Genomic DNA, 15066 nt, shown 5'->3' on the forward strand with positions numbered 1-15066 from the left:
AAGCTTTAACTTTCTGAATCTCAACATTTCACGGTAATTAAATAATTGACACTCCCATAATTTTACCCAGTTGTGAAATTTAAACAGATAAAATACAAAACATGCTTCAAAGCAAACACTGATCGCTGTCAAAATTATTTTAAAAAAAGCATCAAATTCTGCCAAGCCTAACTAAACCAGCTCGGGTTTGCCTACTCCTGCTATCAACACACCTTCACTTGCAGCGCAGACACGCTCCTACGGGCAGGGATTTTTTGTGCATGCACGCAGGCCCAGTGAAGCCTATATCTTGATTGGGGCCTGTGGATGTTGCATTATGTATCATAAAGTACTTCCAATCTTTACTTCCCCAGTTCTTGTAGATAATTCAGGGTTTAATGAGAAACAGAAGCTATTTTACAATTCACTTTCACCATCAGACTCAATTCAGTGGCTCTAATAAACGTACACATACAACAATGGAGCAGGGTATTGTCTCAGACGCTGGTTTTTAACTTGTCTGATCACAGAACAGGTCAGAAGCAAAGAAGGGCACATTCATTACCACACATGCCTTACAAACCAGTAACAATGGAGAAAGAAATACAGAAAGCCATTGCCCAATTATGACAGTGCCCACGGAAGACAGATCTCCCTCCTAGGATGGGGTGGGTCCCTTAGTTTTCTAATTTCCTTTTAGAAACCCTTACTTTAAATTTACTGCCCTCCTTGGTCCAATTCAGCCAGTGCTGCCTTTCACCAATGAAAGCTTTGTAATGGAAGGAAACCATTACAATACTAAGAGAAACAAGGATTTATTTATTTGGTCCCACAGCAGCTATATAAGCAGAGCCTGTACCCATGAATTTAACACTGACTATTAAATCCTTAAACCAACTGCCCCACCAAATATTCTGCTGCATGGGCAATACCCCTCCCCACTCTATGTCCTGTCCCAAATCCAACTCAGGTAAATTACAAATCTGCTGATCTAAATTCCTCCCTCAATTTCAGCGGGATATAGTATTCAATTCCTGTCCTCTGTCCCGACCAGGTCCATAACATTGCTCTGCACTGTTAAATTGGCCTGGTGCAGCTGTGGTGGACGAGTGCTTTAAGCTGGGGCCGGGGAACGTAACAATTGTTTCGTAGGATGTTGAAGAGGCTGTCTCTTATGAGAAGCTCTCAAATACTAACAGAATAAACCACAAATTAGTCTAATGATTAGGAGCTGACATAGGGGCTGTGAAAGTCTTGCTAATGTGGTGCAGGCTACACTGTCCTCATTGGAAGATCTTGATTTGATTGGGAAGAATGGACTTCAGCAAGTTTACCCACCCCACTGCATTGTACTGCACACTCTCAAAACTCCATCCACTGCAGTAGCTCCTACAGCATATAGTTATCTGAAACATTCCGATAAATAACTCTGATAAAGGTCTTCAGCGATGAGGCACTCGGGGCTTGAAGGCACATCAGGAGAAGAACAGTCCAAAAGCTCTAGCTACAACTAATGAATTTGTATGCAAAAGATCCTTCCAACACTTGAGTAGCTGCAAATGTTCACAATAGTTTAATAGTCATACACTATTTATGTTTGAAAGTAAAGATGAGTTACATGTTATAATAAGAAGAGTTACATGAGATTAGTTAAGTCTACCTTCTGGTGAAGAAGCATTTCACTCCAGGGAAGTGCAATACACCCCTAGAAACTTCTAGGTGAAAATCTGGATATTTCTCAGAGGGAGTTGCTAGGTAATGGTTTTAACGAGAGCTGGGGAGGTGTGCACAGGATGTCTGGCAGCTTGGGGAAGGGACAGAAAAGAGGCTGCTCACTCCTCTTGTTTACTTTAGCCTTCTCTCTCTCCTTCCACGCTGCTCTCACTCCTACTCTTTTCCACACTTGTTTATTCCATTACATAAACTTTCATGCCTTGATTCCCCATCCCAGTGCTCACCTCTGGTGTGTAGAAAGTGGCTTGTACCCACACTTCTGGTGCTCAGCCTGGGTCAGTAGCTGCCTGTATATGGTGGTGCAATTGAGCTACCGGTAGGCTTGCCACATGGAGCACAGCTCAGTCTCCAACTGTGTTGGAGAGGGGTAACTAAGGGTGGTGCTCGTAGAGAGCAGTGCAGTAACGTTACATTATGACAATCCTGGGGGTGGTCCCTGAGGCACACATGTTTACACACCAGCTGGTAAGCGTATAAGCAGTGACTGCCCAGTTCACTGTTATTTACAAAACCCACCGAAAATCACAGTGATACCAAGGACAGGCTTTCTTGTTTATCAGCAGGGATATTCCTGATTTTCAGGAACACATGGCTACCCTACAACTTGGGGAAAGAAAGTGTACTATTCCTTTCTGTGACTATATTGTGGGAAGTGCAATCGTGATGGGAGTGCTATCTTGGTGGACAAGGATCAAGGGTTTTTGAGGGGGGAGTAGGAATGGTAGCAGAATGTCTTGAAGCCCTAGTAAAAAACGTGAAGGCTGGTTGCTAGTCCTCCAAAATCAGTACTTTTTCCAAAGGGCTCATGACTGTAGCATCTAAGGGCTGCGTACAAAATTAAGAGTTACATGAGATTCGTTAAGTCTACCCACTGGTCAAGAAGCATTTTACTCTAGAAACGCAACACACCTCAAGCTGAATTAGTTAGATTATTGTCACCCTGGGGGATAGCTTACAATGTATCAGGAATCACTGTTAGAGAGCTGTAGCTCACGAAAGCTTACGCTCAAATAAATTTGTTAGTATCCAAGGTGCCACAAGTCCTCCTTTTCTGTTAGGATTACTTACATTAGACATCACTACTACTGCCATATGTCCTCTTAGCAGTAGATGTCTGATATTTGTAGTGGTATTTTAGTGACACTTTATAATTGATTTAAAATTAGACGACTACACTTGCTTGCTTAGACTCAGTGGTTAAAACAGACAAACAGGCTGAGCACTCACCAGACTAGACAAGTATTCCTTTTAGTACAGAAAAGGGAAATGCACTCCCCTAGACTTCCCCTTACTTTGGTGTCTACTTAAACTCATGCCCGATTACCAATGTGTAATTTAGGGCTTGTCCACATAGGGAAAAAGTCCAGAATAGCTAGCTTGGAATAGCAATTGCTGAATAGCTATTTTGCACTAATACCCTATTTAGACACTTATTCTGCACTAAGAGTGGCTTTTTTTAATGGTTAAGGATTAACAAACTGCACAAAGCCCCTTTTAGTGTGTAATGAGAGTGTCCATGTGGGACGTTATTTCACAATAGCTTTTGTGCTTTGAGTTCACACCCTACCTCTTTTACACTAACTTCCCTGTGTAGACAAACCCTTACACATCATCTCTGAATTCAGCCTGTGTCAGAGTGAGTCTAATGCAAGCGTAACACACACTGAGGGGCTAGCACGGAAGAGCACAGTGAGAAAAGGAACTAACAGGAGGATTTAGAAAGGAATAAGTTAAAGCAGGCCACCTAATACAATACCTAAAGTTACACAGTTTGGAACCTTGCCATGTAAGTTACACCAACATGGTCACTCTTATCACTAAGTGCGTGAAAGTAGGTATAAGGGAGTCCAAGGCCTGGTCTACCCTTAACAGTTAGGTCGGCATAGCTACAGCCCCTAAGGGTGTAAAAAATTCACACCCCTGAGAGCTGTTGCTATGCTGACCTAACCCCAGGTGAAGATATGGCTAGGTCAATGGAAGAATGCTTCCACTGATGCGGCTACCACCACTGGCAGATGTCGAGATCAACGACGAAAAAACCCCTTCTGTTGGTGTAGGAAACATCTACACTATGCTACACTACCTTTGCCACTTCGTGCCTATTGCTTAGACATGGCCCATGACACCACCAAGCATTTCCCTCAAGGTGCCCTTAGGGTTGATTTTCTCTCTCTCTCTCCTATAATGAAGCAGCCCCCAAATACAACACCCATTCTGAGTTACAACGTGCTTTTCCAGTCTAATGGAAACAGGGTGCTTCACCCCTCTTCTGTGTAAATGTCACAATGTTCCTACAGAATAAGTACGCCCTCTTTGAAAACACGCACTGATCCTATTAAATACTTTTTAAATAAACAGGTTAAGTTTAGATGGCCAAAATAGGCTATGGAAAAAAAGAAAAAAAAATGAAAATAAGACATTAGCTTTACAATTAAAAGACAAGGGGAAATCCAAAGCAATAGACAAGAACGCAGAAAAATTTAAGAGAGCACAGATGTAATGACATTTATTAAAAGGCATGCTACAACAACTAGAGTTGTTAGGAAAAGAGTTAAGTATAGATACTCAAGTAATAATCAGCAAATACACAAACTTAAAAGAAATGGAATATACTGTATGTACACATGTTCAAATTAACCATGCACTACGCAGTTAGAAAATAGGTTTTTTAATATTTCATCTTCTTTGCATTTATAACATAAGTCATCTCAACAGACATGGAATCCTTTCCCTCCAATGCCACAAGCTGCTTTACGAAAGCTGGTACTTTTGCATATCAAAATATACAAGACAATTGATGTTTATATAAAAACCATTTTATACTTTAACTTGTTCCCAAAAACCTTTTTTGCCAGGTAAAAAAAGTTGTTACAAATATTTACAGCATTTTCTTCTGTTAGATGAACATTCTTACAAGCTGAAAAAGGGACCTTTTTGAACAGATTGTGTAAAATGAGCGAATGTCAGTGACTCCGAGCTATTTTTTCTTGAATACAGTACTAAAAATAGTCCATTAACCACTTGCCTTATCTCACACCATTTGATTCACATTAAAATCCCATTTTCCACTAAGTGGTCCATTCACCAATAGTAGATTCAAATAAAAGGTCACTTTGCACTGGGTCTTGTTTCAGAGAGGAGCTTGAGAGAAAAGACAAGTTTTCACAAAATGTCTCAGTAAAACCAGAACAGACAGTCTTTGGTCAGAGCAATGAGGTGACATTCTGATGCAAGAATTTGCTTGGTCAGCAACTTTTATGACTTGTGCTGCTGTGGGTCTGGGATGAACTTCTGCAGAAACTGAGTAACATGCCAAAAAGAATTTGAATGTGGTTTAAAAAGACTAATCATAAATATGTAGGTGATTAGACTTCCACTAGTACCACACCGTGCAGAGATCCAAGAACTGAAAAACTGTTTGCGGTGCTGATATTAGCTTGCTAAGGTACAAACTTTCCTTCACCTCTGCTATTATCAAGGGCTTTCAGCTACACAAGCATCCCCATTTCTCAGGGACTTCCCAGGTACAAGCTGTCATCACCACCACAAGCAGATTTTTGGATTCCTGAATACTGCAGTACAATAAATATTGCAATGGTAAAGGCAGAGGGATAACTGAAACCTTATTGAAACAGTTGCAATTAATTGCATGTATGGACAATCAGCGGGACAACATTCATTTTTAACTATATAAATACACATTTTCCTGAAAACAAGAGTATTGATTCCACTTAAGACTGAAATAGATAAGAAAAAAAAAACTTCAATTAAGACTACTGAAGGCACATAAACTTTGGTCCCATTTTGGTTTTTTCCTCCGTAAAACCTGAAATTAAGAATTTTGGAAATTTTCAATTATTCTGAAATAATTCACAATTCCTAATGGTTACAATTTGCTCTGAAAAAAGATTGAGAACAGTCTTGTATATAACACACAGATCTTTAAACTACAATAGGAGTTAAAGTTCATTTAAAGAAAAAGCCCTGTGCAATCTCAAATGCTTTGTTTCAGCACAATAGTAAAATATTTTAAGTCTGGCAGTTTTGCTCTCGTTAACAACAGACCAAGACAAAAGGTAAAGGCAAACAAAAATGGCTTTAAATGCAGTTGCACTTTCTTTCTTTCTAGTTTAAAAAAACAGCAGTACATGTTAGTAGGAATACTAGAAGATAAAATAGCAAGTCTCAGAGACTCTTAGAAGAAAGGTCCACACTTCCTTCTGCCTAATTAAATGTGTAGCAGAGGGAATGGACTTACTGATCATACAAACTCCAAAGTGGTATACCTTTTCCAGCTGCAGCAAGTATTTACTTCTGCACACAAACAGATGTTTTCAATCTGAAGAACAGGAAATGCCAGGTAGGAAACTCTTCTAAGAAGGTGACCTTTTTCAACATGTAGGCAAAGAATGGGTCTCAGTGTAACAGTGCACAAGGAATAGTGCTACTGAGGGGGCAAACATACAAGATGAAGTCAAATTAAGAAAAAGCATACAAATTTAAAAAGTTTAAAAGTTTCAGAAGTTTCTGTGAGGTTCAGCTAATTTACAAAATACGTGGACTGGCAGAAAACATGCTCTCAGCATCTCGGAGCATAACACCACTGGCGGAGAAGTTCTGTTCTGGTTAGTCCCTGCAGTATGGCCTTCACTTATCAAAATTTCTTTGTGCTTAAGCCAAAATGGAAAAACAAAATTCTGCATCTGAACGTTTTTGGTACTTGTATTCAGGATCTGACCAATAAAAATAAATTTGAATATTCTGCATTACAATTTTGGGATTTAAATTAACTTGTAATGAAGAGTCTATATTTTAAAGATCACAATCTCTCATAAGCCTTGATCATGCAAGGAACTCTGCATCTATGCAAGCGGTCTGCCTACACAGAGCTCCTTAGGGTGCGAACCTTTCAGGATTGTCCTGGAGTCTCCAGGAATTCAACATTAATCTTTAATTAAAAAGTATATCATGTGATGAAACCTCCAGGAATACGTCCAACCAAAATTGGCAACCTTAGAGCTGCTCTTTGTCAAATTAAGGATTTAGCTGTGTAGGTAAATTTCTTCATTTTGGCCTGATCTCTCCCTAAAGAAATATCTTACTAAGTGAGGGACTATTTTTGTTTGTTTTGAAATATACAAGGAAACAAATTGTATTTGATAGAGCTTTAACCAGAACTCTCAATTTAAAAGCAAATTAAAATGTACTGCTATTTTTGAAATCTGTGATATGTCTGCACCTCATGTAAAAGAGTCCTCCCACAGAGACATAATCCTTAACAAGTACACAAACCTAAAAATAAGTTGGTAGGGATAACACACTACAGATCAATAGCAAAAATGAACTACTGAAAATATAGGATAAATGTATGACAAAACAAAAGCACACAGAAGATTAGAAATATCCACCCCCCCCCCAGATTTTTTCTTTTAAACAAACAAAACATCAGAAATCTGTGCCAACATATAAGCTGTAGGCCTCTACAATTCAAACTGCAAATAGTCCAGAACTGACTTTAGCCATATACTAAGCATAGCTACATTTTTAAAGTCAACAAATCAAACATGTTCTTCCATTTTTAATACCACACCAAAAATCCCTCATCTTTTCAGATTAGTTCAAGCATTCTCACCACCTGTTATAGGGTCAATAAATTAAAATGCATGTCATGTGCGTATTTGTATACACACACAGCATATTATACACAGTATACTCACGCACGCCACTCAATATTATACATGCCAATACTAATACTCAAACTTAAAAGGTTGCTTTTCCTGGCTTCAATTACATTCATCTCCAGTATAATTCCTTTCCCTTGTAGCAGCAATTCTTTATAAAAAACAAAAACAAAAAACCCCCCAGTGTTGGCCAAGTTACATGGGCAATGTTTTAATAAATTATGCAGATGTCATCAACAAATGCAGAAAGGAGGCATATTCATTATGGCCCCAAATCAGCAAGGCACACATGCCTGAAAGCCCTATGAATAGTCCCACATCAGTGAAACTACTTGTGATGTAAGATGTGTTAAATACCTTGCTGAAGAAGGGCCTATCGGCAAATGAAGGGTGCTAGATTCTACTAGAAAAATCAACCTAATGAAGTGTTTTATTTTAAGATAATGTTGTGGAACAAAGGAATCCCACGCATTTTTGTGAATTATGAAGAAACTGGCTTGAAGTTTTCCCACGTGGGATTACTTGAAGGTGGCAAGAGATATGATCACAAATGCCAAAAATTACCCTTCATACTTCTCCCTTGTCTCTTTAAATCTTTCAGTAATAAATATATTTAACGATATTTACTCATATTGTGCACACCTCCTATGCAATATACACATCTATCTAGATAGACATACCTGCTGTCAAAGAATGTTTATATCTTAGAATAAAATGTATAGAGTTTTGCCAGCTTCATCATTCTGATCAGCCTACTGTACTACATAAAAAGCTATATAACTTAGGAAGCCAAGTCAATATCCTGTTCCTTATCCTATCATTCAACAGAAATTTTTGAAACATAATGTATCTAACTTCTGTGTCAGGATGGTTACTCAGTTTTTGGTACAGAGACCACCCCCGTCCTGTAAGTGTGGATCTATAAATTTTCAGAATTGTCCTGGTCTGACAATCCTCAACTGGGTTAGGGAAAGAAAATATAGATTTAATGAAAAACCAAGATGAATGAGTGCCACAGACCATTACAGCAGAAAAACTTTACATCTTTTCTACTTTCATAGCAGTTACAAAAACAGAAATAAACAACCATTTATGTTTGAGAGAAATCTCTTTAAAAACTCGATCAAATTTCTGCGGACATAAATATCCTTTTTAGAAGTTCTTTTTATAAAAAACTTAACATTGTGTAATACAATCACAGAAATAACTTTAAAATTTATACCTACATTCAACAAAAATAATAAGAATTGCATCTCAACTTGCTCTCCAAACAGAAGTGGACATTCAGTATTGAAGTAATGATATTTATGAAGGAAAGCAAGTCAACCTTTTAGTACTGTAAACTCAGTACTGAGGGGAAAAAAGGAATCCTGAGACGAAATATTATGAAACATTAGATAAGATCCAAAAACTGGAATTAATTTTTTACAGCCAAATATTGGTGTCAGCCAACTGCAACCAGGTAAATTTGAAGAGGCCTACAGGATGTGCACTGAGTGATCCTCCTTCCCACCTCCCCATCTCTACGCCAAAGCACCAAAAATTTGAATTCAGACTATTACTTATTGAAAAAACATTTTAAAAATCACAACGAAAACACTTAAAAACTAATAGACCAAGAAAAAAAATCTCTCACCAAGCCCACAATACAGTTTTCAAGATACTTTAGATAAAACTCTAAGCTATTGTATCATAAGCACATAATAAGGCACGTAATAAGAAATTAAGTAAATACACAGTAATTCTGATTTAAGTATTAGAGATTATAGTGGTACAAAAAACCCTTGAGGTTAATTTATTTTATTTTCTAAAGACAACCTTACCAAAAATAACTCTTTAAAAATTTGTCAAACCATATGATAGACCTGAATATTTTCCTTAAGACTGTAAACATTTTTTTCTGAAAAGAAATGTTAAAAACTGTTTGAAATCAGGACTATTTTCTCCTTTCAATTGCTCCAAAGTCATATTACACATCATTTCATAGTAAAAAATCCCATAATCTGAAGCTTTCATTCCATAATTCTATACCTAACTACAAGTGTCAATGATACCACATTTCAAAAGATCTCACTTATTTTGATTTTACTTTACTCCAGGGAGAGACAAGGCACTGCCTTTCCTCCAATAATTTCACCCCCACAAACAGTCGCAGATTTTAAAAAAATGCATAAGCTATTCAGAAATATCAGCCAAAATATGGATCTACCATTCAATAAAAATAAATATTGTTTAATAGATATTCATTGTATAAGCTTGCTTTTCAATGAGAAACTCAAGCACTCTTTCACATTCAAATTAGTGTTTAATCCGTAGAGGTGTAGATTTAGTATTTAATCTGAAGCATTCTTTGAATGGTATATTTTAAAGAGGTTTGGAAATGTTGTGTAAGGCTAATTTGGAACAAAAACTAAAAGAGTGTTCCTGAAATATAATTCAAAAGGAGGGAATTTGACTATAAATATTGTTGTTAAAGATTAATTCCATAGAAGAAACTGTTTCTGGAGGAATATTAAACCTATGACCACATTACTGGCAGAAAACAAATGGAAAGATCATCCCTTGATTCTTTACTGTGTACACGAATACACATGAACATCAAACTCAGCATGAGTTTCATTTTTTAAGAGGCAAGAGTTGGTCTTAGCTGTTTCAGTCTCTGTCTGAAGGTTTTACTGAAACTGTGGTGCAGTCTTAATAGGAAAGTTCACAGAAAAGTCAGATTGTAGATTTGGAGAAAGAAACTCTGAGGTGATGGTTTTCCCCAAGGTCATGATTATGAAGCTCAATGAGAGCCTGGATTGCTTCTTCCACCGTGCCCAACTGGATGAGAGCCATTTTGCGATCTTTCCTGAAGTTCAACAGAAGAACAAAATTAATTCTAACCAATTCCCGATTACACCAAATACCTCCCAAAAATTATGACAGGAGTTTTTCAGCCACTGTATTATCTGCTGAGATTTTTGTATAATAAAAGAATCAGAACAAGAGATGTATCTACTAAAACAAAAATAGAAGCAGAAAGAAATATATAAATCTTCAAGCAGATGGCCTGCTGTGGTCTCACTTCGTTCCAGGATCCTGTTGCATATCAAAAGCTAAAAAGGATAGATATATATGGCTGGAAGGCCTCTAAGGAGGGTTTAAGTGTTGGCCATTCAAAAGGAACCATTCTTGCCTATGACTCGGTATTCAATCAATGCCCAAAAATAGTGCTACAGGACACTATACTGCTGCAACTGACATCTTTCAGATGAGATTTTAGACCCCATAGCTCTTTAAAATGAACAGGAGAGTTATTTCTAGTGCTCTGTCTAAATTTGAACTTGGGCATCTACATCCTGTCATGAAAAAGTCCCATGCAATACTAACTGGATACTATATTATACTTCATTTCTTGTCAGTACTGTACAGTGTTAGTATCCACAGTTTAACAAAGCCCTGGCTGGGATGATTTAGTTGGGATTGGTCCTGCTTTGAGCAAGGGGTTGGATTAGAGGACCTCCTGAGGTCTCTTCCAACCCTAATCATCTATGATTTAACAGTTTGCTAAAACTCCCTGCAAAGGTAGTTATATCTTTGTCCATAAAATTTCTTCACATACACAGTTTCTATACATAAAAACAGTTCACTATCCTTCAGGATTAAAGTTTCTATAATAAAATTATTACATGCTCTAATCTGTTCTGATAACTTACTGGAAGAATTTGAAGGCTTTCACAGTACATCCAGTATCTGCAAAAAGGTTCTTCAGGTCATCAACAGTAACTGAAGGTCTAAAACAAAAAAATGCTCAAATTAATTATAATCCTGTTATAGATTTTATACTCTCTGTTCTTTTGAACTTTAATTTCAGGCTTCCTATGTGAAGTCTGAGGTCCAAATTTTACTTTGATCAACTTAAGTCAGTACAACTCTGTCCCCATGCGTCTAGACTTTTATATTGTGACTTAACATTTCAGTATTCTACAAATTCCCAAGACAACACTCGGGCTTTCCCCACTCATTATTGCACAGAATTCATTCAGAACTAATTTCTAATCCAAGAAAAATCTATTTTAGAATTATACTTAAGCTGATTTGGACATTTTTACTTTTCAAAGTACGTTGTTTTATTTAAAATGTGGTCCTGTGAATATAGTTTTGGTAAGGCTTCCCCCACCCACCTCCTTTTTTGAAACAAACAGTGTTCCTTTAAGGTATTGTTATGTACAACCATAGCTGCAGTGTTAAGGAAACTTGTCTGAGACTTGATGGTATTTTATTTTTGCCATTTCATCTTGGACAATAAAATTAACTAGCTCAGTTTTTCTTTTTCTTGCTCACTTTCTGGTCTGATGTTCTAATACAACGCTACAATATTAGAGGTTGCTAATTCTCCAGAAAGATAATAAGGTAGTTTGGATTCCATCTCCTAATGTTAAATCTAAATTCTGTCAGATTCCCTTTAAAATGGTAGAGAGAGAGAACGAAACGAAACAGTGGCTTAAAAAAAATTGTGTGTATTACACTATTCCTACATGCACAGTCATTATGCACAGAAATAATGTTCAGTGTATAATATGACTGTAGTATTCTATTTAGCAAAGTCTAGTAACAGGTGTTCGAGAACTTTGCCTTCAGCACAGATCTACAATGTTGGATACCATGTGCAAAAATTAACAGAGAAAACACACAGCTATTGCTGAGTGTATATAAGGACTCGATCTTCTTAAAACTGAATTTGTCCCTTTCAGGAGTAAGGGAACTAACTGTCGCAGGACTTGGTCACTGTTAAAGCTATATTTGGAAATGAATGCACTGAAAATTCTTTGGTTAAAAAGCAATACAGACAGTACAACCCATTCTTATGATTTTTGAACATGTGGCAAAGAATCACTAAATCTTAGCAAACAGAAAAAGGCAAAGGGAAAATATTCAGACCTGTGCCAAGCTACAGATGTTTAAAAAAAATCTCATTTTTTAATAGACAAGTTTCTTTCCCAATTGAGCTGTGCATGTTTGGATACTTACGGAATGTTGGAGAGATGCAGAGTAGCAGATGGAGGGAAGATATTTAGGAAGTTCTTAGATCCAGGCTTTTTAAAGCGATGTAAAGGGCTATTGCTATAGTCCTTAGTCAGACCTTGGTCCTCTTGTCCCTCACGAGGAAGCTGAACAGTCTGATGCTTTGAAAGAGTTGCACGGAGCACCTTTCCATAAAGTCTCTGCCCATTTAAGTGGCTCATGGCTAGAACATAAATGTTGATAGTAATATCTGAATAGGAAAACAGACTAAGAAAAAATCCCCACACTGTTTGAATGACTAAAACTTCAAGCTTATCCCATGGTGCCATTTACAGCTGGATATCAGCTTCTCAAGTTTAACAGCAACTACTATCATTAAATAAAGCAAAAAATTCTAAAGATAACCATAATGGATACAATACAACCTCTAATCTTAAATTTAATGATAATACAAAAATTCTTCTAATCCAATTTTTCAGTTATTTTTGATTGAACATTTGATTATTTAAAATAAAGAAAAAATACTTTCAAAATCTTTAACTTATTTTGGCACAATATTCCTAGTATCACACGGAAGTAGCTTTTCCTCCGAGTATTACAGCAGAGACTCACTTCTTATTACTTTAGAACAAACAGTTTAGTAACGTGTTAAAATCGGGTATTTTGATATTCCTGTGCCAGTCATTGTGACAGTGCACGCACTAAAATTACTAATGTCTACAACTTAATATTGTCAACAGAAATTCAAATGTACTCATCCCATTATTAAGCTATACTGTAGATAACTCTGCATTCTTATCGCTTTGGCAAAATCCTGAGCAAACAAATGAGTTTTAAACTCATTTTTGTACTGATGGGAGGCTGGATTTTGCTAGTGGGTTTTACTACTGTTTTGGTTTGTTTAAGTTATGTCAGAAGTGCCTGAAGTAACAGAACATTTTATTAAAAAAAAAAAGTTATGATCTGTAGCCATTTAGTATGTCTAAGCCAGTAACTGAACAGTAATTCTGAATAGCAAATTGTGGAGTGGCAGACACCTAGAGCTCTTCTGAAACTCCAAATCAGCTGTTAACAAAATTAACTGCTGTAATGGAAACTGCAGATATCAGTACAACAAACACGCCAATGAAAATCTGTTTATTAGTACCTAGTTGAGCCTGGGTTGCATCTGCCATCTGAACCAAAGCATTTTCTTTTTTGTTAAACATGATCTTCACTCGATGTACATCACCATAGACACCTGTGGAAATGCAAAGGAGGTGCTTTCAATGTATTAACTTGTCTGGAGCATCTGGTTATCTATAGTGCAAAACACTCAAGTATCAAGTTTATATCACTGAAGTTCATCAGCAAAAATGGAGATCAATCAATTTAAAACAGTTGGGCAAGGATCTTTGTATGAAGAGCTTTCAAGGTTATGTCTCTGTCTGCATTTTTCTGAAGAAGCGAGGAATTGTGAATAAATGTGGCATCTCTTTCAGTGCTAATGTAACACCGACAGACCCCGGATCGTCCGCAGGCAGGATCAAACCTGGGACTTCTGGAGCTAAATGTATGAGCCTCTACTGAATGAGCTAAAAGACACATGACCCTTAGCTAAAGCTGTAGCAGGCTCATTAATCTCTAAGTGGTTTTGGTGCCACTAGAGGGGACAGAACTCCACAACCAGGAGATGTGTGGGTTACACTACCACCATAGACAGTTATTTTTAACGGCTAAATTTAACAATATAAAAGACAGGATCTTATCATTCAAAATACCAACAAAACATGAACAAAGAATCTGTGCATGTATGAAGCCCTCACTTTATTTCCTCTGGCATTGTCTCCCCACCCAGCTCTGGTGACACAAAGGACGCGGAGGCAAACATGAAAGGGAGCACATACTCAATCTACTAAGGCATCATATCTAGGTTGGTCCTCCCAGGCCAATCCACCATTTTGTATTTTTTCTGCTTTGAAATTTTTTTCCCCCTCTTGTTCTCCTGTGACTACTGATCCAAGTTATTGTCATATTAAACCCAGCATGTTCTCTTGGGATTTCCTTGGGATTGAAAACATGCAAGCCTGCCTTGTATGTAAGTGATTTGACAGGATGGGGTAACTATGTTTTTCTGGATAAGGGATAAAAATGAAATTTTAATTAAATCAGTTTATCAGATGAACAATAAGGCTGATCCTGTGATTTCTCACAGTACATTTCAAATAACGTTCTGTAATAGTAGAGGCAATAAAAACCTTACCAAATAGGATAAAGAGCCCATGAGGTGTGATAGCCTGTATAAATGACAAGACAAAACAAATTTTAACACCATTTGAATATATAAAAGGAATCCATGCCAGAAGTAATTATAGCCAACTATTTTGGTTACTAAGTACTACTGCAAACTGGTAAAAACATTATGCTTAGGTTTTTTTTTTTTTTAAGACTAATTCTTTTCATATTTTCCCCAATAATTTCATCCGCTTGCACCAATGGATGCAGCATAATGCCTGTTTTAACATGCAAAATGTTTTCAATAGGCAGTTATAAAATTTGCAATAGTTCAGAACCCTATATGTGCCATTCTTCATCTTTTGCAATAGTAAGAACTTGCCTACTATAGAACAGTGGTTCTCAAACTGTATGTCATGACCACAAAGTGGTTAATGGGGTTGCCAGGGCT

General features: G+C 37.1%; 1 protein-coding gene across 5 annotated transcripts in view; it reads right to left on the reverse strand.

Annotated features, from left to right (window-relative positions):
* Positions 1-4365: 4365 nt before the first annotated feature.
* The window catches only part of PTBP3 (polypyrimidine tract binding protein 3), a 122063-nt gene continuing 111362 nt past the window's right edge, over positions 4366-15066 (reverse strand). For all 5 annotated transcript variants that reach the window (XM_073345644.2, XM_073345646.2, XM_073345648.2 and 2 more), the window contains 5 exons: positions 14644-14677; positions 13549-13641; positions 12408-12624; positions 11093-11170; positions 4366-10245 (listed from right to left, as the gene is read on the reverse strand). In XM_073345644.2, coding sequence (XP_073201745.1) covers positions 10113-10245; positions 11093-11170; positions 12408-12624; positions 13549-13641; positions 14644-14677 — 555 coding nt within the window. In that variant the 3' untranslated portion in view covers positions 4366-10112. The remainder of the gene's footprint in view (positions 10246-11092; positions 11171-12407; positions 12625-13548; positions 13642-14643; positions 14678-15066) is intronic.

Source organism: Lepidochelys kempii, chromosome 5 (genome assembly GCF_965140285.1).
Source record: "Lepidochelys kempii isolate rLepKem1 chromosome 5, rLepKem1.hap1, whole genome shotgun sequence".
Taxonomy (NCBI): domain Eukaryota; kingdom Metazoa; phylum Chordata; order Testudines; family Cheloniidae; genus Lepidochelys; species Lepidochelys kempii.